The sequence below is a fragment of the Mastomys coucha genome, unplaced genomic scaffold, assembly GCF_008632895.1.
Source record: "Mastomys coucha isolate ucsf_1 unplaced genomic scaffold, UCSF_Mcou_1 pScaffold8, whole genome shotgun sequence".
In the NCBI taxonomy this organism is placed as follows: domain Eukaryota; kingdom Metazoa; phylum Chordata; class Mammalia; order Rodentia; family Muridae; genus Mastomys; species Mastomys coucha.
The window spans coordinates 68,715,461-68,743,403 of record NW_022196914.1 but is presented as its reverse complement, the minus strand read 5'-3'; the positions used below and the strand labels follow the sequence as shown (position 1 = coordinate 68,743,403).

General features: G+C 42.5%; 1 protein-coding gene across 1 annotated transcript in view; it reads right to left on the bottom strand.

The window, feature by feature from the left end:
* Positions 1-16,931, bottom strand: part of Depdc1b (DEP domain containing 1B) — a 71,167-nt gene extending 54,236 nt beyond the window's left edge. The window contains exons 1-2 of the mRNA XM_031360204.1: positions 16,803-16,931; positions 10,663-10,928 (exon numbers count right to left, since the gene is read on the bottom strand). Coding sequence (XP_031216064.1) covers positions 10,663-10,928; positions 16,803-16,850 — 314 coding nt within the window. The 5' untranslated portion in view covers positions 16,851-16,931. The remainder of the gene's footprint in view (positions 1-10,662; positions 10,929-16,802) is intronic.
* Positions 16,932-27,943: the final 11,012 nt, after the last annotated feature.

Below are 27,943 nucleotides of genomic sequence, written 5' to 3'. Positions count from 1 at the left end.
GTTTGTACTGCAGAAGGATCCGTGTGTGCCGCGTCTTTCCTGCCGGCAGGAGATAGCGCGGGACAACTAATGGCGATGTGCTTATGAAGTGGCTTCCTACAGAATACGAAGCCCTTCCACACACTCCAGCACTCTCATTCACACGGTCCCAGCTGCTCTTCGGTCCCAGCTATCCCTCTGCTTTACAGTCTATGCCATCCACATTATTCAATTAACTACTTTAGAACACAGGCTTCATCACTGCTCAAAGCTCTTGCCTCAGTTGCTTCCTCATGAAGCAAAAGTCCTCTCTCGGGATGGAGAGATGGATCAGTGGTTAAAGCACTTGTTTTTCCTGCAGAGGACCCATCTTCCATTCTCAGTCAGCACCTACTGTTAGCTCACAACAATCTCTAACTCCAGACAAAGGGGATCTGACACCCTGGTGTACATACATATACATACATGCTGGCAGGACACTCATACATGTAAAATAAATCTAAAAGTCTATTCCATAGCCATGAACTTCCACCTAATTCACCCCTCTGACCAGCCAAGTCTCTCTCCTCCCACTTGTTTCTATCTGGTGGGCTTCTGACCTCCCATCCTTTACTATCCAGATCCTACCCCACCCACAGGAGCCCTGCTGAAATAATCCTCCTTCCCTCTCGTCCAAGGTCCCAAAATGCTCCTTCTACACTGACTGCTTCATAGATGCAGTTCCTACCTAAGCCAGGCAGATAGCATAATCATAAGGGAAATTGTGGAGAGTATGTCCACTGGAGTGTGTGCCATCAAGAGCCTTTTAAGGTCCTAACCATCCTGTCTTAATACAGGTCTCGTGCTATGCTACCTGAGATGGTCTTGAACATCTGGATCCAAGTAATCCGTCTGGCTTTCAAGTAACTGGAACTACAGGCACCCCACCACATTTGGCTGGCAGCAGCATCATTTTTTAAGACATGGCCACAACTAGTAACATTAGGTGTCGCTGAGGAATGGAACTGCTTGACTGGAGGAAAGAGATAGAAAGAAGGCTCTTCATTGTATGTATCCTTTGTATTTTATAAAATCTGAACAACACGGAAGCATAACCCTGTAAAAAAAAAAAAAAGAAGCATGGAAACAGGAAGACATAAAACAGTAACTAAAATTACTATGCCGACCAAGCAAGATAAATGAGACACTCCATGGACTGCCTGGATAGCAATTCTCATTTATTATTTGCTATGGTTTCCTGTAGGTAATTAATTAAATATGCTTTGGTTCATCTGTTTATCCTCTCCATTGCAAAGTCAGGAATAGAAAGAATCTTGTTATATTTTCTTTCCTGCCTTGGTATGGGAAGCATGAGACTTAATATTCAGAATCATTTAAAAAGGACTAAGCTTTAAGGAAGCCTGGCAGCACACACCTGTACCCAGCACTGAGGCAGGAGGCTTTGGAGTTCAAGACTAGCATTATGCTATATACAGCAAGTTAAGACCAACCTCTCAGAGATTTTACACACATACACATATACACACACATATATGGCATAACATTGTACCAAAGTATCTTAAAATTCTAATTGACTAGTACAGCCATTATGGAAGTTGCTATGAACATTTTTCAAAACCTTAAAAGTGTAACCACCACATGACCCAGCTTTAGCATTCCTAGGCACATACCCAAAGGACCCTGCATGCTACCACAAGGAATTTGCACATCCACACTTATTTCGAAATTATTCACAAGAGTAAGGCAATGGAGACCTGTCTACATGCCCATCACCAGATGGATAAATAAGGAGACTGTCTCATATGGTAGAATTTATTCAGCCATACACAACAATGAAACATGCAATATAATGAAAGGACAGGAGACTATTACATTAAGTGTGGTGACCTGAGTCACATGGTCTCACTTGGATGTGGGTCCTGACGTTATATGTTTGTATGTACGTGAAAGAGGAGTGGAGGGTGGGTATAGACTATGAATTAGTAGCAGACCATAAGGAGGAGACAGGGTGTCGAAGGGGGCAGGGTAGGCAAAAGGACAGACATGACATTAAGCTGGAATGGAGGCCTGGGGTAGGAGGATACGACGGAGGAAGGCGATGGGAGAGAACAGGTGGAGGGAAAAAAGTTTTTTAAAAAGTCATAACCTAATGCTTCTATGTTAATAAAAATCAGTTTGTGTACTTCTTTGAATACTATGACTTTGTAGGATAACCTCAGATCAGATATGGTAATACCTCCAGCATTCTTATGATTGATTCTGGCTACCCAAGCTCTTTTATTTGCACTTGAACTCTCTAAAATTGTTTTTTTCTCTTTCTTTCAAGAATGGCACAAAGGCTTTAATTACGGTTGCACTGAATCTTTAATTGCTTCTGACCACTTTGAAAACAGTCATTTTCATAGCATTAACTCTACCAACTGAGGGGCATGGGAGGTCTTCCCATCTAGTGCCTTCTTGAGCATTAATGGGAAATTTTTCCCTTTGCAATGAACAGAAGTGAAGTCAAGGACTCATGGCTACTAAAGAGGAGAAATAATAATTGAATCTTCAGTCTTCGACAGGACCCACATACCGTCCAGTGTCAGGCTCGGGGGACACAGAGGAAGGGGGAGCAGGAAGAATGGAGGACCTGAAGATAAGAAGGGCTGTAAGATGTTACCAGGCCCACTGCAGTCATGGAGACACAGCATCTGCAGCTGCCACACTGAGGCCTGCACCAGACTGGGCCTGGCAACAGCCAACCATGGGCCAGCGAGGAGTTTGTGGGGCCCTACCATTCCCTGCTGAGCATTTGGTTGGAGATGGGTTCTGAAAGAAGTGTAGTTGCAGTCTCACTTTGTAACTGTCAGTCAGTCATGTAGGCACCAGTGGACAGCTTCATATCCATGGCCACACAGAAGGCTCTGGTTATACTTGGCAGGTCACAAAACAAAACAGAGAGACATGAATGTAAGAAAGGGGTTCGCAGGAAGGAAGGGGGACTGGCAGGGATGGGAAGAAGATAAGAGAGGTGCATCAGAGAAATAATAAAATACATACATAGGTGCAACTGTCAAAGAACAAATTTAATTAAAGAAGGCAGTATTTTTTTTTTTTAAAAAGATCTAGTATATCACTGGAAGTGGAGAAAGACAGTTCGGAGCAGAGCACAGGAACATCAAGAGTTGGGTCCAATCTGCAGCACCAGCAAAAACAGCAAAGCAAGAGAAGAGGGGGAAGGAATGAAGGATCTCACCGACCTGTGATTCTGTGTTTGGGAAAGCGAATACCTAGGAAAGCAAGAGCCTGTCCAGCTTATCACTGGAGTAGAGAAAGGATGGACGATGGAGGTGCAGTCTAGGGATCTTCATCAGGTTCCTTTTCCTGCCAGGTAAAGGATTAAAAGGCAGGGAAAGCCTTGAGCACAACAGAAAGCAATGGAAGAATCACAGACACTGCCAGCAGGAGCAGGCAGAATGAGAAAGCAGTTGTAGAAATGTATTTTTTATGGATGGGGAAACACATGCAACAGAAACACAGAGAAAATGACCCTCTGTGAAGCAGAGGGGAGGACTCAGGAAGCCAAAAGGGAAAAAAAAAAAGTCTCTTCCCGAGGGCTAAGTTTTTTTAAGTCTCTGAAAAGTTTTCCTCCCCTGACTTAGGGTTGGTCCTTTTAGGAAAGATGGGATGGTTGACTGGCCCACAACTATTACTTAACCATCCTGTCCAGCTTTGAGCTTGGTGAGCCAGTCTGCCAGCAGCAGTCCTGCTGGTAAAAGACAAAAGCCTACAAGGCCTTCGTATAAAGCTGGCAGGCTTTTGTCTAAAGTGAGGAAAGTGCCTCAAGTGAAGGAAGCCTGACATCTTCATCACCTAGCCATGCCCTGCTCCTGTCTGTCTATCTGCTGACCAAGGAGTCTGTCTAGCTCCTAGACCCTCCATGGTACAGCTGGATGGAAGTCACTTGTAAAATCTATAGCACAATAGAGTAACGATGAATAACAAAAATCAAGTAAGTATTTCTACATAGGCAGAAGGGATTTTTAATGTCTCCAACAAGAAAAATAAATGAGCCATGTCTGAGGTGATACAAGTGCCAGTGGATGGGATGTGGTCATAAACATAGTGTATTATTCCTGCACTGAAATGCCACACCACACCCAACAAATAAGCAATTAGTGCATCAACTTAAACACCTGAAACAAAAACATCAACAGACACAACATAATCCAATGAAATTTACTTGTTCTCTCTTTTAAACCAGTGTTGTCAGAACTAAACGCAGACCGTATGTTGCGATAAAGAAACCTCTAGAAAGAGATTATCAGGTGTGAGTTTATACCAAGTTCTTCCAAAAAAAGAAAGAAAGAAAAGGAAAAAAAAGAAGAAAACAGAAAAGAAAATAAAAATAAAAGAGAAGAGAAAAGAAAGAAAGAGAAAAGAAAAGAAGAAAAGAAAAAGCATACTTTCTACTTCACTTTACGCCCACAAATTCAACTGACCAACTAGAGCCTGGATACTTGCCCTCCACTGACTTAAGATGAAGCTAGGTGTCTGAGCCTGCATGTCCATACCGTTTGTTATTCTTAGTGCCTCGGGCATTTAAACCTAGTACCAGAAAAACTGAGCTTTATGGAGTTGGTGAAAAGAATAACGAAAAATAAAATAAAATCACATATATACACTTTGTGTTTTCCTAGTTTAAAAAAATTTAAAGATGTCCGCTAGAGGGAGTAAATGATCCATCCAATTACAGGTGTGGTAACTAAAACAAGTCCCTTCAAGACTCACAAGATAATGATGCAAGAGTGTTTCTTAGGGTGACAGGAAAAATGACTAGGAGGTCACACATCTTGAAATGTTTCTGGCATCAGAGATTCAAATAAAACTTTTCAAATCTCTGTTTATTATTGGCCTACAGAAAAGTTGATGTGGGGGTTGATATAACTGCATCAATTTTAACACACAATCACATTGTAACCCCTCCATCAAGGAACAGCAGTTGTCTTACTCCTCCAAACACCCTTTCTTTCTCTCACTGTAGAGTAGAACACCCTTCCCCAACTGACAGAGTTCTATTTCATAGATGAATTGTACTTGTTTATCCAACTGTGGGATATTTAAGCTGTATCCAGTTGCTGGCAATTATTAGTAGCTACCTCAAACACTCAAAAATTTTCCATTTGTACACTAAAATTTCATTGTTCTAGAAGAAATATGCACTAGGAACAGGAATGACTGAGACCATCTATATTTATTAACTCCAAAGTGACTACCAACCTAGGATTCCTGACAAGGACAGAGGAGGTGTCAAGCTCTGCATCTCAGTAGCACTTGACATTGTTGGTGCCTTTATCTTACCCACTGTAATAGTTGGCAGCATCCTGCTGTGGCTCTACTGTGCACCTCCATAAGGCTTACTATGTTAAACATCTTTACGAGGGCTCATCTGCTATCTGTGCATCTTGAAGCATCTGTTCAAACCCCTTGCCCATTCTTGGAATTGTTGCTCTATCACTGCTGAGTTCGAAAGTTGTTCCTATGGCCTTGGTCCCCGTCCACCGTCACATACGTGGTTGGCACACACCTCTGCCTGTTGTTTGTCTTCATGTCCTCTTTGTGAGTTTTCCGCCTTGTTTTATTTTCAATGTGTGTACGTGGTTTTGGTGCACGGTGCCTGTGCCTGGAGGTCAGAAGAGGGCCTCAGATCCCAGGGACTGGAGTTGCAGTTATGACTGCCATGTAGGGACTATGGAGGAGCCCGAGGCCTCTGCATAAACAGCGATGCTCCGAGCTGCTGAGCCAACTCTCCACGCTCCCTGTCATGCTTAGAGCTGTCTCATGGCCACTTTCCTTTTCATTGTCATATTGTTCCAATCTGTCGTCTCTTCTTTTGTGACAGGTGCCTTTGGCACCCCATCTGAGATGTAACGCTATGGCCTTACACTAAAATCGATGATCTACTCTGAATTAGTTTTTATAGAGTTTATGAAGTTTAGGTTGAGACTTGCTGTGAATTATTTTTGCATCTACACACTTGGCTATGCAAATGTGTGAAAATCCTTTGAAATGGATGGAAATGTATAGCTCAGCTGAAGAGTACCTTCCAAACATGCGTGAAGCTTTAGGTACAATGCCCAGCAGTGCCAGAGCTATTTGCTGTCGAGACTGGCCATTTTCTATCACCTGACTGCATTTGTACACAGCTGTTTCTGAACCTCTATTGTGCCCCACTGTTCTGTGTGAACCTCTACTGAGCCCCACTGTTCTGTGTGAACCTCTACTGAGCCCCACTATTCTGTATGTCTGTGTTTTCTCTGATTTAACTTCACCTTCATCGAAACACTTCAGACCAGAAGTGCTTTAGGGTTCAGAATTTTCTAGGCCACAGAATATTTAAAACATCTCATATGAAAAAGAAGAAAAGGGATCTGAAATATAAAGTGCATTTTCATTTTGAGTCTGGGTTTTGATATGCTGACCTACATATGAACCCAAAGAAACTATGCAGGGGGCCTGTCCAGGTTCAAGCCAGACAGGTTTCCTAGCATTGAGATGGGGGAGTGGACAGGGGTTCTTAGCTCTAGTCAAGAAGCTATCTACAACTGATACTCATTAGCAAAAGAAAAGTGGGTTTTCTCCAATGGAGTCTCACTGGGCCGATTAACCACATTTCAGGGCAGTGCCATACACAGGATACTTGGCCAACAAAAATAAACTCAGCGGTTGGTGTAGCCTTGTCTCATTCTGCTTGGTTGGGGCACCTTTTTGCCTTACTGATCTTTTCTTATTCATTTTGACTTCTGTTGCAGGAGGTGGAATTTTTTTGTTTTTTGAGAGTTTTTTTGTTTTTGTTTTTTGAAGAGAAAGAACATAGAGTTGGGTGGATAGAGAGGTGGGGAAGATCTGGGAGGAACTGGGGGAGGAGAAAACACCATAAAACAGTGTATAAAATATTTTCAATTAAAAATGGTTTAAAAATAAATAACATTTTGGGGTCCCCCTAGCTACCCACCAGTAATGGGAGTCAAGGGTCAGCCATACTCCAGAGCAATCCCAGCCAAGCCAAAAATGCACTTCTTCCATTTAAAAGTACAAAATGAGGGGCTCCATTCCTCACTGTGTTATAAAAGTATCCAATACATATATGTAATTTCTCTTTTAAAGACACATAGGTATGTGGCAGACATACAGTTCAGAGGTAGTGCAAAACCCTGGGTTTAATCTCCTTTAGTACATAAACAAAAAAACAAAACAAAAGATAATGGAGTTTTTGTAACTCTGATTGCACAGACCTGGGAGACCAGCTTGCCGTGTTTAGATGAGTTGCTCATATCTCCTTCATTTGAGAAGAATTTCTTAACGAAGGCATTTCTTAGCCACTAAGCAGCACAAGAACTATGTGGCTACAAATGGTGCTAGCCACACCAAACATCCCCATGAGTCCCTGTTTTCATTCACCACTAATCTATCTGTTAAGCTATGTCAACCTCATCTTGTGGAACCTGAGACAGCCTGGCATAGCACAAGACACAGACTTTGGCAATGGTCCTTGACTCAAATGATGGCTCCTCCCTTACTAGCTCACAACTCTGAACATGTTTGTAAGCCTAGCTTTATTCATTTCCCAACCTTCATATTTAGGAAAGCTGGGAGTGGTGGTGCATACCCAGAAATCTCTGCACTTAGAAGGCTGGGCCAGGACTGTCACAAGGACCAGAGAGTAGGATACTCTCTCTCTCTCCAAAAAGAGAAAATAAGTCACATAATTAGGAACGCACTATCTATCACTACATCTTCAGGAGTCAAGTTAAATCACAAATTACACATTGAGTTTGCAACATAAGAGACACTCCGGAATGTTAGTTTCTTTGTTTCCAACAAGAACTCCTCTTCTTGTCCTTCACAGCACTTTCTAGACTACTTAGAAAGCACTGCCTTCCGTAAATCTGAATCTTTTGAAGTACCCTCTCAATCCCACCACCACTAACTCTCCATCCATTTCCAATCTATCCTCCTTCGGCTTATTCTCTCCTCCTCAGCTTCCTTTTGAACCTGGCTTTAGTGTTCTCACCTGAGGAAAGGCACTGGAGAGAGACCAGTCAGAACATCAAAGGCAGCCCTCCCTAGAGCACTGGTGTGGACTGCTACCCCTCTCCAGCAACAGTCACAGAACCTGCCCATGTGCAACAGCTGGCTACACGCTCGTCAGCTAGCTCTCAATGCAAGTCACAGGCACTTTCACCAGGGATTTACAGGTTTAAGTACGCTCCATCCAAGACTAATCTAGGTAACTGGAAAAAGTCAGTGGTTAGGTTACAGAATTTCCGTGCAAGGAAAAAAAAAAAGTGACAATGAGTTCTTAAGACACTAAATAACAAAATGCTGTCCTGTTCATGACTCACAAACATTCTGCTACCAAAACTAAGGAACAAGGGAGAAGCCAGAATTGGCCCTCCAGGTCCATGAGTTCTGTCTTCAGATTCACCCAAGCATGGGTCAAAAGCATGTGAAGAAAAATCTTCCAGCCAGTGCCATGGCTCCTATCCCCAGCTCTTCAGGGCACTAAAGAAGCAGGGTCACTTTTCAGTCTGGGAGTTCAGAGTCAGCTTGAACAACAAAGCAAGGCTTCCATTTCAAAGATTAAAGTCCAAAGAGCAAAACTTGAACTTGCCAAGTACCGAGTAGTATGCTGAGCTCAGCAGTGGAAAGTTACTGCTGTAGCCCACCACCACCCCACACGACCTCAGGCTCTCCTCAGCACACTTACCCCACATCCTGTTCACCTCACATCCTGTTCAGAATCTTGTTGGGAATACAGTAGTCACATATGGACGGAATAGATGTACCTTTGGTCATTACTTCCTAACAACACACTACAACTATTTATATAGTACTTACAATAAGTATTATAAGTGACCTAGAGAGAATTTAAAGTATAAGGGATGTGTGTAGGTTATATGCAAAGCTATATTTTACATAAAGAACTTTAGTATATGCAGATTTTTGGATATATATGGGGAGTCCCTGGAACCAATATTTGGTGGGCCCTGAAGGACCACTACACTTAATAAGGAAACATCATCCGTCTTGTGAATTCTTTTATCAAAAGGGATGCATGATTAAGTCAGTCTTAACATTGAAATGAAACAGTCTAGTAATCAGTGCTCAGTGGTCAGCTCGGGGGTCAGGAATACACACCTATGGTGTCCTGAGGATTCCCAAGCCTCAGGGGCAGTCAATGGGAGATACCTTATTTAATGTCAAAATAGAACACTTAGATGCTACTCAGTCAGAGAAGCTTTTCAGAAAGGTCCTAGCTAAATCTTGATGGGTACAAGCAAGGAGGCTCCCGCAAGGATAATCACTTAAGAATGCCCAATGCAGCCTGGCATGTGGAGCCAGAACTAGACTTCCCACTAGGCAAGGCCTCAGAATAAGCTCAGACTATCCAAGACCCTAACTGAAAGTTACATCAGCAAACAACTGCCAAGTGGAGACAATTAACTGCTCAGATGACAATCCTGTCTTGTGGGCATAGGAGGCTTCTGAGGGCACTCCATGAGGAGGTCTGGTGGGAAATGCACACAGTATCATCTTTACCCCTATGACTACCTCATCCTTCTCTGCTCTGCACAGACAGCAGCATCTCTTAGCTCAAGGCCATGCTTCCCAGGCCAACAGCTCATTGGATGTGCTATCATCAGGATCCTCGTCTTCTGTTAGGGACAGGAAAGCAAGTGGTAAGTCTGTGCTCTCCACTCCCTCCGCTAGCCTCTCTCTAGGGCCTGGCACCGCACCAACAGGCTTCTACAGACAGCAGAGCAGCTCCTCTCTCATTTGTGTGACCTCGTTCTTTTTAGTCTTCTTCCGTCACCTGGATTTCAGGTGAGTCTCCTTGGCCTCCAGCAATCAAACACGCTAACGTTCAGTGAGAAGGCACTATAAGGAGAGAGAGCTCCATTTTCCCTCAGATTACCTGGTGGTAAATGTCCACATCATAAAATATTATCAGCTAATCCTATGGAGAAGGGCAGGCTTGCAGGGGCAGGCTTGGTTAGACACATTAAGGACATCTAACACAATCCCATACACGTTCCCTTAGCTATTTCAAGACCAGACAATCTGCCCGAAAATATTCCAATCCTTAGTGCTCAGCAAAGCTAAACCCAGAGGCTTTGCTGCACCCCTGAAGGGTCTCTAGAAGTACTAAGTTACGGCCGGGCAGTGGTGGCACACACCTTTTAATCCCAGCACTTGGGAGGCAGAGGCAGGTGAATTTCTGAGTTTGAGGCCAGCCTGGACTACAGAGTGAGGTCCAGGACAGCCAGGGCTACACAGAGAAACCCTGTCTCAAAAAAAAATAAATAAATAAAAAATACTAAGTTACTACAAACCCAGTACTCTAGAAGTACTAAGTTACTACTCCCACCCTACCAGGCAGGCAGAAGACATAGAAATTTTCCCTACTGGAAAATCATTGCAAGAAAAGCCTGCTCTGTGGCGCCCTGACAGAGCAGGACAAATGGCGGCTGGTTTTATTTTAACAGCCCATTCAAGCTAGGCACTTAGCACATTACAAACAGAGGTATCGCTTCAATGGACACAGCAAATTCTTTCACTCCGGGAAGTTTCCAGATGCTGACCAGATGCCCTCACTCGCCCTGTGTTCCTTCTTCAGAGTTTAGGCACCGCCCTTACCTGTAGAGGTGACGGTTGTCTTCAAAATCCTCCTGGCCCCACTTTCCCTTGATGTCCTCGATAACGTGATTCTTCAGGAATTTTCTCAGCAGCTGGACTGTTTGTTTACGAGTTACCTCGGGCCCAAAGTTTTGACTGTTCCGCAGAAGCTCGTGCAGCCAGTCCACAGCCTCCGACGCGGTGAAGCAATGCTCATAACTCTTGAACCGACAGCGATGTTTCCGTAAAGGCATCCTGGCCCGGAAAAGTTCCACCGTTTCGTTCCACTAGGCAAAGGACACACAAGAGCAGTTATTTAGTCATTGACTAGTGTTTTTTAAAGGTTAACCATCCCAAATATTTAAATCAAGTAATATCAGTTTGCCATTTAAACTGCTTGAAGACTAGGGACTATTTAGCTTATACAAGACCTTAAGTTAGATGATAAACAGATTGATACATTAATAGGTAGGTAAGTGGCTAAATAGGCCGGCAGATAAAATCTTTTTTTTTTTTTTTAAATTAAAATGCACTGGAATAACAGATGGAGACTTGGTATTTTATATGCAGTCTTCAAACTTTTAAAGTCCTAAAGAATTAACAGTTATGAAGTAATGATTACAAAACAGTGTGACTGCAAGTAATGCCACAGAACTCCACACTCAGAAACAGTTATAAAAGTCCACGTTATGGTTACTTTGTTACAACTGAAGCAAGAGCAGAACCTATTCACAGAAGAGAAACAAGCAAAAGGCAACTTCTCAAGGGTTGTTCAGCCTCAAACAAAAGTTGCTGAAGACACCACTAGATAGTTCTGCTAGTGCTGGAGTTCCCGTGCAGGAAAACAACCGTATAAGTACTGGGTAGACCTATGCTCATAGCTGGGCACAGTTCTGCACACTCCAGCTGTGACCCCAACACTCAGGAAGCTGAAGCAGGAGGATTTTGTGTTCAAGGCCAGCCCAGACCCAGTTTAGACTATATAGTGAAACACTGCCTAACTACCCCCAAAAATCTTGCCAATCACATGTAATTCCTTTCTAGAAGGCCCATGTTTAATGCGGCTTCGCTCATCAAACACTTATAGACTGTTCACTCTGTGAGAGTAATCACATGGGGAAAGAGAGCTGTGCAGGATCATGATAAACTGCTCAATACTAATGAGCCCAAGACAGTACAAGTGAGATTACATTGGAGACAGGAAAGCAAGATGTAAGTAGGTCTAGGATAAGGAAGCCACTCCTGCTGGGAGCTTTCTGCTAGGACCTACCTAGTTCACATACCAGCAGTCCGCCGACAGAGGCAGCAGTGAGTGGCTACCGAGAGCATCAGAGAGTGGTCACTATACAAAAACCCTCAGGGCTTTCCACGGCCTATGCCAGAGACAACAAGAACACCACAGCAATGCTCCTGGCATGCCTCAGAACTAACCCCACCCTCACGAGACTTTCGCCTACTCTCTGCTTCTAGGATGTGAATGTGTGAGTGAATGGCATTGGCTCCTCAGACAGCAGGCATATGTTCCAATCTTTCTCCCCACTGTGCTTTGTATAATCCTCATAATAACTGTTACCATTCTATTGATGTCGTGAACCTAGGTGAGTGGAGACTAAACAGGAGGCTCATGCAAGAGCCATCTTTATTCAGGGCATCAGACAAGTTATGTTCTGAGGGTATTCTAAGGGTCAGGCAAGGTCATAAGCAAAGTTCACACAAGTTTTGGCTGTATAAAAGGACAACTCACAGTTAGGAACATCAGTCTGTAGAGTGATGACTAAGATGACAGGTAATCTAAAGCAATCCCAACTCCTATTTACGACACCTGGGAGGAGCACAAAAGCACCTTCCAAGATCAACTCGTGTTACAGACAAACTGAGATTACAAGACTCTCGGCCTTGGAGTTACCTCACAAGCTCGTGTTACAGACAAACTGAGATTACAAGACTCTCGGCCTTGGAGTTATCTCACAAGCTCTCAAAGATTTTCCTCACCCAGCTTCATTCATGAGCCAGGTTCTGTCAGCGACCACCTTCCAAACTATAGAGTAGAAGTTTTCTGTAAACTATTTTTATAAGAGTTTAAAAAAAAGAACAAAACCAGTTGTTTCAATGATGATGAATAAGTAGCTGACTAGCTCCTATACTGTCATGAATTGGGTCTTTCATTTAATTTTTACCATAAAAATTTACCTAACCTGTAAAATCTTATTTTCAAGCCAGACATCAATGTTTAAGAAACTGGAGTTGTTGTACATTATTAGACAGTATAGCAAACCAGTACGGAGGATATGGACACCTCCCACTTGTGTGCCAATAGGTTCTCCAGTTCTTGCTGAAGAGGCAGGAAGCTGAGAGTGGTGTTGAAAGAAGAAGCAGGGCCAAAGAAAGGGAAGGAGGCCAGCCTTGAAGAACAAGAGAGAACAAGTTTAAAAATATATATTTATTCAGCAAATATATTTAGGACATGGCTGGATTATACTCATAAAGTACAACTATAATAACTATAATTTCTGGTAGCAGCAACCCTCACATTTAGAGGGAAAAAACTGGCTACCGGTGTATCTTCCAAATCTCAATGTTTAACATTCCGCTTCTCAAATATGCTAATAAAACTGAAAGCTGAATTGATTACTTGCAAAATTCTGGTAAAGCTGAAAGAGTGTTTATTAATCATCCACATACTTTTCTGTTTAACTAGCTGATTAGTCTAAACTGAACTTGAATGTCATGGGAAGTAGGGGTTAAAAGCAGCCAAAGAAAGTATTTTTCTTTACAGACTCCTCTGATAATATGTTAATGTGGCAGAGAGTCCAGCAGTATCTATACACTGAACCTCTGCAACCATGAAGATAGGCACTCGGGACAGTTCTGTGAAGACAACTATCTTAGTCAGTGTCCTATTGCTATGAAGAGACTCCATGACCTCAGCAACTCTTGCAAAAGAAAGCATTAAACCTGGGCTTGTTTTCAGTTTCCCTCCCCATAATGGAGGGAAGCATGACAATGTGCAGGTAGACATGGTGCTGGAGGAGCAGCTGAGAGACCTACGAGTGCAGCAGTGGACAGCAGGGAGAGAGACGCTGGGCCTGGCCTGGCTTTTGAAACCTCAGAGCTTACCCCAGAGACACACTTCCTCCAAAAAGGTCAGTACTACTCTAACAAAGCCACACCTCCTAATCCTTCTCAAGTAGTGCCACTCCTTAATGACTAAGAATTCAAATACAGGAGCCCTTGAGGGCCACCTCAACAACATTTAAAACAGTTCCAATTATCATATTCATTTTTACCATAAGACAGGATAAGGATTTGTCATACCAAGTTTCACTTTGTTTCCCTTGAACAAGTACTATGAATAAATTGTGTAGAGGATGAAATGTGTTCTTTTTTCTACTCTAACAGGAGATATAATAGTAAATGCTTGGGGCTGACGAGATGGCTCAGCAGGTAAGAGCACTGACTGCTCTTCCAAAAGTCCTGAGTTCAAATCCAGAAACCACATGGTGGCTCACAACCACCCAAAATGAGATCTGACACCCTCTATTGATGCATCAGAAGTCAGCTACAGTGTACTTATGTATAATAATAAATAAATCTGGGCCAGAGCAAGCAGGGACTGAGAGAGTGGAGTTGACCAAGCAGAGTTGACTGGAGCAAGTGGCGCCACAGGAGTGAGCAGAGTTCCTAAAAATTCAATCCCCAACAACCACATGAAGGCTCACAACCATCTGTACAGCTACAGTGTACTCACATACATAAAATAAATAAATAAATCTTTAAAAACAAAAAGAAATAGTCAATGCTTATCCAAAATTTCAGTCACCCATGGTAAACAGGAATCTGAATAGAAAAATCCCAAAAATTTACAGCTCCTAAGTTTTCATTTACATGCAGCTCTGGGAAGCACAGTGAAATTGCCTCATCACATCAATTATGCAAATGAGATCAATGTTCACTGAGTCCACACCATACATGCCACTCACACAGTAGGCATTTAGTGGTGTTTATGTTATCAGGCCAATGGGTGAGGTTTCACAGTGTGTGTGCTCAAATAATCTCTATTTTAATGACCAATAGCTCCAAATTATTATAGTAAACTTTAGTAGAATTATATTAATTGCTCCATTTTGTTATTACTGTTATTAATCCCTCAGTGTATTAATTTACAAATTAAACCATCATAGGTTATATGTACAAAAACCACATACTATATATAGTATATATAGAGTCTGGTAGTATCACAGTTTTAAGTATTTGCTGTGTGTCTTGGTCACTGTTCTATTGCTGTGAAGAAACACCATGATCCAAGACATCTCTTCTATAGAGAAGCATTTAATTGGGGGCTTGCTTAATGTTTGGGGGGCTTTGTCCATTATTATCATGGCAGGGAACATGGCGGCAAGCCTTGGAGAAACAGCTAAGAGCTACATCCTGAGACACAGACTGAGACAGAGGCTCTTGGCTTAGCATGGGCTTTTCAAACCTCATAACCCACCCCCCAGTGACACACTTCTTCCAACAAGGACACACCTCCTAATCCTTGTAATCTTTTCAAACAGTTCCACTCCCTGGGGATAAAGGCATTTAAATATATAAGCCTATGAGGGCCAATCATATTCATACCAACCACACTGGGGCTCTTGCAACGTATCCTTTCCAGATAAGGGAGGACTGCCATTATAGTTTGCAAAAGTCACTAAAACGGAACAACACCTATCTTCCCTCAAGTCAGAACTAACAGTAGCCATGACCCCAGGTAGTTTACAGGTGGAGCTGCTTCTGCAGATGCAGTTATGAAAGCTCTCTAACCTCTACATATACAAACAATATAAACATATAATAATAATAACAATAATAATAATGTCTTTTAATAGAAAAGAATGTTTAAATTCAGCCATTTCACTTGCTTTGGCCAATAAGGTGTGAACAAAACGTCATGACACCACGAGCCCACTGTATGAAGAATCTGAGCAAACCTGTCAAAACTTAGTTCAACCAACACTGAGGACCAGGGTACTATGTGACACCACCCAGTCCCAGTCAAATCACCAGATAGTGACACATGAATGATTTCCATTGGAAGAACCACTGACATGAGTCCAGCCCAGACCAATGACCCTGTGCAAATATGTGTTGTGTTCAGCCAAATGAAACAATACCACAGACCCTAAAAATCTCAGGAGAAACTTCACATGTGTCACATGCTCTTTCGTGTGAAGAACATTCATAATCTTTATTTGATTCTCCACATGCCCCATAAGTCTAATAAAATATAAAGGACGAGGAGCCTGAAACCTCCGAGGAAGGTAGGTTGACTCCACAGAACAAAAATTACCTGGCTCTGGAAGGAAAGAAAACTATGTCTCTAGCATATGAGTCTAAAACTTAAGTGTGGATATTCATCCCCACCTTTTCCAGAGTAGAAAGCAGTGAGACTTGATTGCAAGGTAATGCAGCTAAGAGTCTTCACAGACTAAAGTCAAAGTCCTCTAAAACCTTCTGTCTATTCCTACTGTCCTGAACCGTTTGTGGCAGAAGTCAGTAAAATTACTTCCTCCTAGAAATAAGTGTCTGGGTGTCAAAACTTGTTTCCAGGAAAAAGACCCTCACCCTGGTGCATTGGCAAAGCTTTCAGATCACCCATCAGAACTGATCCACTACTTAAAGTAGGTGCTGACAACTGAAACACCAGGGACAGGAACCTTACAGGGGCAATCTGCCTCTGTGCTGTGCACCGTTACAAAGAACACTTGTCAAGTGTCAACAGTGTCACTCAGGAAGGAGTCACGCCCTGCCTAGATCACCACAGTCCACAAGAGCTACACCCATAGGTGGTCCTATGGCTCCACCCACGGTCGATCTTGTCCTGGAAGCTAGAGTAGGTCCCTAGGACAAAGGGAAACGCGATCGCCTACGGTTCGGTTCCCGTTAAGGCTGAAGGCGCCGTCTAAAGCTGAGAATCCAACCACCGGCGGCAGACGAAGTTCATGCCACCTTGGGGGAGCTGGCTCTGGACCTCATCTGTCCGCTGGGGAGCAGAGTGTGGAGCAGCGACCCGAGCAGACACACGACCACCAGCACCGGTAGCCCCTGAGCAACTGCACATAGCCCGAGTCTCGGCGGTGACAGTGGCGCGGGGTCGGCTCGGCCCCACTCTCACTCACCAGCCTGGTGGCCCGGTACGGCCCAGGTCCCACTACACGGTGCTCCATTCCCAACGCGCAGCAGTCGCAGGGCAACGCCAGCGCAGACTACTGAGCTCGCCGCGCCGCAGTTTGAATCACAAGCCCGCAGCTTCCGGGCGCTGATTGGACAGTGAGAGGACACGTGACAGGAACTGCGTGGTGGGCAGGGCTGTGTGTGTCCCGGATTTCACTACCTGGGGTTGCGCCTCCTGCAGCTAGGAGGGAAGGACGCTTCCTCGTCGCCAGTGGGCGCTCAGACGCTCGAGGACGTGACTGATCGCGCAGCGTACTGTCGGCATGCAGTGGATGGGTGGCGCTGCCCAAACCCTGACCGGACCGTCCCTGCTGCGAGCCCACTCGGAACACTAACTCTGCAGCCTCAGAGCCCCCAGTGAGCCATCCCTAGCTGGAACCTGATAGATAATTCCTGTCGGCACCCAGGGCAGAGAATCCGAAGGTTAGCAAAGAGGAAGGAAGAAGTGGGTGATGAAAGGAAACGAGTTGACAGCTGTCCAAGTGGAAGAACATTTCTAACGCAGATAAAGGCAATCCGCCATAAGAAGTGTAGAAAGAGTTTCAGAGCGATAAGGAGGCATGATCAGCTTCTGTTGTGTAGTCTTGATAAAATATAGTAACCTTTCCCCTCCTTGAATTTAGGTCTTGTATTTAGCAATCTGACTGAAATTGTCAGTTCTTTGCTTATGGGGTTGATGAATTCGTCTTCTCTGCACTGAATCACCTACACATCTCCTGCCCGTGGGAACTGTTGGTCCGACTTGCAACTGTTCAAAGAGACAAATGACTTCACTTTATATGGTATGCCTTTAACTCAGTGACTATGAATCTGTGTCTGGACTCCTCCATGAAGACTGCCGAACAACTCCACCTTGATCGTGGAAACTGATATGCAATAGACATATTAGACAGTGATTAATTCAATAGATAGAGATTAATTTAGATGCTCAAAACTAGTAAAAGTCCTGAGAATAGATAGGGCTGAGCATGGGACACTGGTGTGAACACCCCCTTCAGGAGACATGGTAGAAGAGGTTTCAGAAAGAAACAGCTGGGGTATGGGGAGAAGAGTTGTAAGATGCTGTCTTCTGGACATAATATGGCTAACATGGCTGCTCACTCATGAATTCACAGCAAGTTTGGTTACCTGTACAAGACCTGCATACGATGGAGCCTGTCAGTCAATATTCTAGCATGCCAGGGAAGAGCACATGAGGCCACTAGTGAGAAGACTATTGGAAAGTAATGGCTGCTGAGAGATGCAGTCTCTTTTCTTCTAGTAAATAGCCCCACACCCATGCTCATGTACAAAACCCTAATTAAACTCAGTGATTCATTAAAAGAAAAGAAACCAAGATCACAAACTAAAGCCTGGATACATTCAGTTCAGATTTTTTGGAGAGCCTGAGATGAGATGGCTCAGGTAGTAAAGGCACTTCCTGCAAGGGCCAGTGAATGCCCCGAGGTAGATCCTAAGGGCCTACATGGTGGAAGGAGAGAACTGGCTCCCACAAGTTATGCTCTGAAACCAATACAAATTTAAAAGAGAGATTGCTGAACAAAGGATGAACTCCCCACCTCATCCTACCCTGTCCAGCTGTATATTTAGTCTTATTATGAAAGACAAAAATAAACAAGCAAAAAACAAAACCTGCTTGGGATGCTGCATATATGTTACATAATATATAATATATATAATATGATATATATGTTTGTAAATGTAAAAAGAGATAACTTTACTTCTCACACCTCCAAACACTGTAGAACAGTTCTGTTTGTCTCTGATAAGGGTTGCCAAAGGATGCCTGTATACTTTAGTACAAGAGGCAGATGGAAAAGAAATTTGAGTTTTGTCCACCATGACAGTAAAGCTGGAATCCTGCTACAGAGCTTACCCATCCTCAAATTATGCAGCTTTCAACTTCCATGGAAAGCACAAACAGAAATTTGCTACATCTAGATTTCAACTTCAATAACAACCAGTGTGTAGTAACAAGCCAAGTGACTGCAGGCTCTGTATTTAATTCACCTCTACTCACTGGCAAAATGGAAATCTTGATGGTTGTCTTGCAGGCAGAGTTGATATAAGGACTTAAAATGATATATTAAGGTACTCAAATGATGCCCAGTATATAATAGTTAAAAGATGGACCTTAGGGGATTGAGAGAAGGCTCAACAGCCCATACTTTACTGCCTTTGGAGAATACCAGAGTTTATATCTCAGCACCCAAATCAGGCAGCTCACAATGACCTGTAATTCAAGAAGATCCAGTGCCTATTCTTGCCACCACAGGCAACTGCATTCACGTGCACATACATGCATACATACAGGCACACGTACCCACACATAATTAAAAATAAAATATTTTTAAAAGGAGCTACCCTTGAAAACAAAATCATACCAGCTTCTTCAGCATTTTTCCAAGTCCTCTATGAGCCACGAGTGATAATTTCCATTAACTTGAAAGGCACATATTCAAAGATCCATATATCACAAGCCACAAAGGCACCCTTTGTGGATGTCATGTAAAGGGACCACTGACTGTCCATCAGGCCTTCGGGATCAATAAAAGCAGTTCAACAATTTCTACCTTCTCCATCCCCCCAAATCCAGTGCTTTCTTCCCTCCCCCCTTCCCCCCACCTATTTTTCTCTCCTGGCCAGCCTTCTTTCTGTTTCTTAAACATATTCCTTCCTGCTTCAGGGCCTTTGCTGTCTCCTGCCAGGTCTGGGCTTGCCCCAGCTCCTTACACAGCCTTCTCCATCAGTGCTGTCCCACAGGCTTCCTATAACTATGCCTGGGGCCTCTACTGCCAGCTTTCATACCATGCTACTCCTGCACTGCTTTGTTATCTTCATAGCACTTAACATCAACTTAGATTTTTGGGGGGTTTTAGTTTTGGTTTTTATTTTGTGGGGTGGGGATTGTTTTTTTTTTTTTTTGGTTTGGGTTTTTTTTGTTGTTTGTTTGTTTGTTTTCTACTGGTAAGATAATGATGACTCAATAAAGAGGTTCCAACCTTATGGAGATGTTTTCTTGTTTTTGAAATATGGAGAGGACTTGGCTAGACTTTGTGGGCAGAGAAAGGAAAAGGTAGATGTCCTGCGATCCTTAACTCAGACTTGGCAGCCAGCAGTACTTGTTCTGCATAGCAGTTAGTGCCCTGTTGGATGTCTAGGTGAGAGGAAACCAGGTTTATAACTCTATAAGCCTGGAGCCTTGCTTCACTTTCATCTAAAATTTCAAAAGTATTTTGGATGATCCAGGAACATTAGCCAATGTTTCGTTTATGACTGCAGCAAAGGTTACTATGTCAAGAAGTCATGTCCCCAATGGCAAAGCACAGTGTGACATCTGACACAGAATGTATCAACCTATATTTGCAGTTGTTGAATTCATGGTAATTATACCAAAAAGTATCATATACTTAGTACTTATTTCAGAATGTCAGGCAAAGAGGGAAATAGTCTCACAACATTCAACTTTTTTTTATTGCTTATAATTCTGTGTGTGATGCACATACATGAGAGGAAGTGCACACATATCACATTGAGTGTGTATGTGTCTGAGTGTGTGTGAGGATATGTATGTGAGTGAGTGTGTGTGTGTGTGTGTGTGTGTGTGTGTGTGTGTGTGTAAAAGAGGGGAAAGGGGACCAACTATCTACTGCTCAGTCAGTTCTCTGGTTCCTCAGTAGGGACTGAGAGTCAAACTCACAGAGTCAGCTTGCATGGTGAACGCCTCGAGATCCATCTCTAAGACAGACCTTATGTGGGTAAATAGAGGCAAGCTCTTGCTCATTTCATAGTATTTCACCCAGCACAGCTGTGTTTAATCATTTACTTGTGTTTGAATTGAATATTCCTTTATTATAAATCACTTACACCTGAGCATGTGGCTCAGTGAGAAAGCATTGGCCTAGCGTGTATGAGGCCCTGGGTTTGATTCAAAAATATAATTAAATGACTTGCTTTTATTTTTCCATATATATGAATAATATTTCCTCTTGATTATATGAAGGCTGATCATCAGAGTCGATATCATCAGTAGATCCAGTGGGGAGTCCTGTCTCTGGAATATAAATCAGGAGGTGGGGGATATGTTGTTTCCCACTGTTCTCTTGTTTCTATGTTCATTTAGAAAGCAGAGTGTGAAGAGGGGCTGACCCAGCCCCTCTGACCTTCTTCCTCTAGTGAGAACCCATGTTCTGACAACCTTCCTACACTGTACCACCAGCTGTGGATCCACTATGAAACCATGTAAGCCTAAGAGGAACATTTCATATTCAACCACAATACTTAGTAAATTGTCTTAATTATCAGTATAGCTTTGTATCAATATTAAAATGGTTTAACTTCCTTTTTGTAACATTGGAGTGCAAGGGAAATTCTGTAACTTAGTCTATAGATTTCCATATATGAGTATACTATAATGCTTTCTTTCTCCCTCCATTGAATGATCCCAGAATAAAGCAGTTTGGGTTTTGTTGGTGGTGTTTGTTTGTTTGTTTGTTGTCTGAGACGAGTTATCATAGAGCCTAAGCTGGTCTTGAACCCCGGACTTCATGCATGGCAAGCAAGCTCTCTCCAAGCTCTACCACATTTTTAGATCCATTGTTGTCTTTTTAAATGAAACATCTATCTCTGTGATTTAAGTCCAAAAACTTAGAATTGACCATGAATTTGAGATCAGATTAAGCTATATAATAATACTTTGTAAAGAACAATATACATATATATATTGTGTGTATATGTGTGTATATACATATATACACACATATGCATCTGTGCATACAATTATACATATATCTATGTGTGGATACATAGGTAAATGTATGTCCACGGGTGTACTTATAAGTATGTATGTGTTTTTCTACCTTTATTTTCTGCTTTGGTCTATGTATTATATAAATATAAGCTGTCTCTTCCTTTAAAGAACACTTCCTTTTGTCTTTTTAAGTCTGCATTGGGGGGTGCATCTGCCAACACCCATGCACAGGTCAGAGGGCAACACCAAGTGTCTTACTCTACCTCTCTCTGTCGTCTTTTCTTAGACAGAGATTCTCACTAAATCTGGAGTGCACCAGCTGGCTTGACTGACTGGTGAGTGAGCACCCCAGATTCTCCTGTCTGGGACTCCAAACTCTGGGATAACAGGTGACTAGGTTTGGATGATTTTACTAATACCTTCAAATCAAAACGGACCATCAAAATAAAATTCAACACATCTTTATATAAAGACATTTCAGGATGAACCTGTCATTGGTATATATATATATATATGTATATATCACAGTTATGTATATATATAAAAAACTGTGATATATACATATTAACTAAAAGTGATAAAAAAAATTGTCCTTAATTATCTTTCAACCCCCTCCCCTATTAAAGTTCGGGTTGAACTGAGGTTCAATGAATACTAACTGTATATTTAATTAATTATGTGTAACTCCCAGTTAAGTCTTAATTAGATTATTGCATCCATTTCTACAACATGAGTATAACAGTTTTAATAACTTGCTGTGTTTGTGTGTTCTCTTCTGTGGCACACTTAAGTGAGGCTATTAAAATGCTATAGAAACTGACTCAGTGTGCAAACTTCTTTACGGGATGAGTGTCATTATATTGAGAACTGGCAGTTACGCTGACTTGCCACTGGCATTAGGAAGCTGCAAGCTGGGCAGCAGAAAGTAGTTTGCCTCAAGTATACTCTGTGTTGGAGGTTGTGTTTCTCAGTGCCTCTGAACAGAGAGTGGCTGAGCCCTGCCTTGACACCCAGAGGATTCTGGGATAGCACACTCAGTCTAGCTCTTCCCACACAAGTCACTGCTTATAAGAGACTTTAGCTCTTCAGGATGCTGGGTGCATTCAGCATTTTTATTAGCATTTAAGCCATCAAAAATGTCTACTTACAGGGGCTGGAAAGATGGCTTAATAGTTAACTGTACTTCCTGCTCTTCCAGAGGACCAGAGCTCAGTTCCCAGCACCCATATTGAGCAGCTTGCAACTGCCTATATCTTCAACTCCAAGGCATATGACTCCCTCTTCTGGCCTCTGCAGGTATATGCATTTAGGTACACACACACACACACACACACACACACACACACACACACACAGAAATACACATACAAAGATGTGCAAACACACACACAAGAGAGAGATGTGCACACAGTACACAGATATTTCATTTGAAAATAAAATAACTCTTTTAAAAACTATTCGTTTGCTAATGTTCTAAGAGTTAAAAGCCTGGCTTGATGTGCACTTCCATTATTTTGTCCCACCACCATCCCATTAATAAAGTTCTCCAGAACTTCCATTAATGGTAGTCACCAATAGGGGTAGTGGGTGAAGACGAAAAGGGTAAAGATGTACAAAAAATATTTTTAAAAAACTATACAATTTCATTGTAATTGTCTAAACTATTAAATAAAATTATCTCAGCATTTTAAAAAATGAACATTCTCAAAAAACTCAAGGATGTATTATTTGGCCACTCACTGATTCAGAAAGTATGCATGTGTACCTACTATGTGCAGTGTACTGCTTCGAGTACTGGAATACTGCAGTAGATGATACACAGTCCCTCTTACCTATAGTTGGCATCCTAAGTATGAAGGGGTGAGGAACTAGATATAATATGAATACACACACACACACACACCACACACCACACATACACACATACACACACACATACACACATACACACACATACACACACTACACACACTACACACACACATACACACACATACCACACACTACACACACACATACACACATACACACACACCACACACTACACACACACATACACACACCACACACTACACATACACACACCACACACACATACACACAGAGGGGAGGAAATATATCTTGGGTGATTGAGTACAGGGAAGACAAGCAGAAGATGATGTGGAGAGATGCTCTTTATATTCCAATAATAAATGAAAGTATAACTGACCAAAGGGTATGTGAGTAGTGGATATGGCTGAAGTAAGGGAGCTGAATGGGGAACAAGCTTCAAATCCAGGTAAAGAAGAATACCCCAGGAAAATCTGAGATAGGCTCATGCCTGCCCTATCCAGAGAACACAAGGATCCTGACACTGGAGGTGAAGAGGAAGTGGAAGAGAGATCAGATATAGGGCACAGCAAGGCTTTATGGATATATTATAGTCTGTGGGATTAAAATGTTTATTTGATGAGAACTAATTCTATTAAAATTCTAATTTAATGAAAAGTACATTTAAAAATTTTGAGCAGGCAGGGGCTAAGATCTGAAATGTTTTTAAGTGCTACTCTGGCTACTGTGCCAACAGTGATTGGATGGGGGAGACACAGATTGCAGGAAACAGGTAAACCAGGCAGGAAGCTGTTGCAATAGCCCAACAGAAAATAGTAATAATAATAATAATAATAACAATAATAATAACAATCAGCCTAGTATTGGTGCATGGTGGCATCCAATGAGCAGTTACTGAAGGAATAAACAAATAAGTGAGTGAAACTAAACTTCAAAGTTTTAATTTTTTGGATTGCCAAAATAGCTCAGTAAGTGTAAGTGCTTGTGCTAAGTCTAAAGACCTGAGTTTGACCCACTTAGAAGGAGAACAAAATAAACACCGGAGGCAGAGGGAGGGAGGAACTGGATGGGAAAGGCGAGGAGGGGCAGAAAGGAAAGGCAGTATCAGGTTTGGGGAGAGAGACAGGAGGGATACACAGAAGGGCAGGGGAATGAACCAAAGTATGCAGCAGCAGGGACTAGGGGGTGGGGGAAACCTCTAGGAAGTCCTAGACTCCTGGGATGTGAGAGACTCCCAGGATTCAATGGGGATGACATTAGCTGTAATGCCCAACAACAGTGGAGAGACGGAACTGGAAAAGACCACCTCTAGTAGATAGACATGGCCCCCAGTTGAGGCAGGGGACTATCCACCCATCTTCAACATTTTTAACCCAAAATTGTTCCTGTCTAAAGGAAATGAATGGACAAAAATGGAGCAGAGACTGAAAGAAAGGTCAGAGCTCTGATCCATAGGTTCAGAGGTTCTTATAGGTTCATATTGTTCTTTACAAAGTATTATTATATAGCTTAATCTGATCTCAAATTCATGGTCAAAAATGATTTACTGACAGACCATGATTCACTGACAGACCAGTGACCAGTCTGTCTTAGTTAGGGTTTTACTGCTGTGAACAGACACCATGACCAAGGCAAGTCTTATAAAGGACAACATTTAATTGGGGCTGACTTATAGGTTCAGAGGCTCAGTCCAATATCATCAAGATGGGAACATGGCAGATTCCAGGTAGGCATGTTGCAGGCAGAGCTGAGAGTTCTACATCTTCATCTGCAAGCTGCTGGCCGAATACTGGCTTCCAGGCAGCTAGGATGAAGGTATTAAAGCCCATACCCACAGTGATACACCTACTCCAACAGAGTCACACCTACTCCAACAGGGCCACGTCTTCTAATAGTGCCACTCCCTGAGCTGAGCATATACAAACCATAGCACAATCCAACCTGGGATCCATCCCATGCGCTCACACCAAATCCTGACACTATGACTGAGGCCATATTGTGTGTGCAGACAGGAGCCTAGCATGACTGTCCTCTAAGAGGCTCTACCAACAGCTGACTGAGACAAATGCAGATACAGCCAACCACTGGATTGAGGTCAGGGACTCCTATGGAAGACTTAGGGAAAGGACTGAAGGAACTGAAGGGGATTGCAATCCCATATAAAGAACAACAGTGTTAACTAACCTGGATCCCTCAGAGCTCCCAGACTAAGCCACAAACCAAGGGCATATGTGTAGCAGAGGACTGCCTTGTGGACTCAGTGGGAGAAAATGTGTTTAATCCTGTGGAAACTTGATACCCCAGGAAAGAGGGATACTGGTAGGGGTGAGGTAGGGGTAGGTAGGCAGGTGAGGGAGCACCCTCTCAGAGGGTGGGATGAAGAACTTGGGGGGCAGGAACCGGGAAGGGGGAAAACTTTTGGAATGTAAAAAAATAAAATAATTTAATAAAGATTAAAAAAAAAAAAAGACCTGAGTTTGATCCCAAGGCCCACACCTACAGAGTGGAAGGAAAAGAGCTGACACCAAAAATTATCCTCTGTGATCAACATGTGTGTGTGCACACACACATACACACACACACACACGTCCATCAATCAATCAATCAATCAACCATTGTAATTGCAAATATTTAATTATCCATTTCTGTTCTAGGTACATGGTTTGACTTCTGTAATCTCAGCACTGAGGAGACATAGCCAGGAGAATCAAGAATCCAAAGCAAGCTTGGAATACACAATGATACTTTCAGATTATTATTATTATTATTATTATTATTATTATTATTATTATTATATGATGTTATTATCATCATCATTAATTTCTTGTGACTGGAGAGATGGCTCAGCGGCTAAAAGCACTTGCTGCTCTTGTAGAGGACCCAGGTTCAGTTCCCAGCCCCTACATGGAGGCTTACCACCATGAGTAACTCCTGGCCCAGGTGATCAGCACCCTCCTCCGGCCTCCTCAGGTACAAAGCACGAACACCATGCACTTCATAATTGTAAGCAACACACTAACACATGCAATTACAACCATGAATACTTTAAAATTATTAATTTCTTAAAAGAAATTGTGATTGATTCTGTAGTTGGCATTTCATATGTAAATTCACTGTACAGAACAACTGCCTTTTGTATTTTCATATCATCTATCAAATTTGATCCTGAGCCTGCTCCTCTGCTAATTTTCCTTCATCCAAGTTACCTGTATTTGCTTTTCCCCTTGAGTTTAGAAAATGCAGTCCACTCATACCCAGTGCTTTGTGACAGTCTCTTTACCTACTGCCACCTCATAGTTCTTCTATTACAATTCAAAAGTTGTTCTAAATAAGTCTTTCCCAAAGAGCATTGCTAAGTTATATATTTGGGTACAAGCTAAACTTCTGGCACATCTTGGCTGTGCCAAATAGCATTTACAGCGAAGTGTATTTCTCAATAGCTGGAAAAGTAAGACAACAGAAAAGCAATTTGTAGCCAACATTGGCCTGGGGAACGTTGGATGGATTAGAGAAAGATCCTGGAGATAGAAAACCCATTTAGCAAATCACTGGAGGCTTATAGACATGAAATCACAACCATAACAGAGTGGCATGTGGAAATAGTATGTGTTCTTGATACTCGTAGATGACAGAGCTCAGTGGACACCTCTGGAAGGGACTCCATGTTCTTATTGCCTTGAATGAGGTGGACAGAGACACATGGAGAGAAGGAAAAGCAAGAGAATTTAAGAAAGGACACACTCTGAGGGAGAAGCAGTCTGCAGAGGAAACAGTTTAGTGGCTGAAAGGTCTTCAATGTATACACTCTCAGGACATGTGTGTCATCTAGGGTGTCCTGGACATGTAGTTATGCATACAACTTCACATGTCTCCTACCTCAGTAACATCTGAAATCTCCACCCATGGGTAACATGACAGCGGGAAGTGCCTCTGCTCCTATACCAGTGTGGTGTAGTCCCACTATTGAGTTTAGTCAAAGGAATTGAAATCAGTGTGTAGGAGGGGTGATGCAGGCTTCCCAAGTTCATTACAGCACCATGCCCAGTGGCCCAATGTGGAATCAACCTCAGTGTCCATCAGTGGATGAATGAACAATAAAATAAAATACAAATGTAGAATTCATGAGACTGTGGGTTCAATTTATAGCTCCAAGAGAAAAAAAAAAGATTTTTCTTTAAAAAGGGAAAGAAGGAAGAAGAGAGAGATGGAGGGAGATGCAATATCAAACACCACAATGGAATATTATCCAGCTATAAAAAAATGCAGCGATACTATCATTTGTAGCAACATAGATGAGAGAAGAGCATATTATATTGTAGTGGCTATTCCTGGTTGTCAACTTGACTCTATCTGGAATGAATTACAATCCAGAATCGGAAGGCTAACCTGTAAATACTAATCTGGAGTCTGGGAGATACAAGTTTCTGACCTGGATCTTGGCAGGAGATCTTGAGGCATAGTGGCTATGAATCCCAGAAGATTAAGACAGGAAAATCTCTGAGTTCA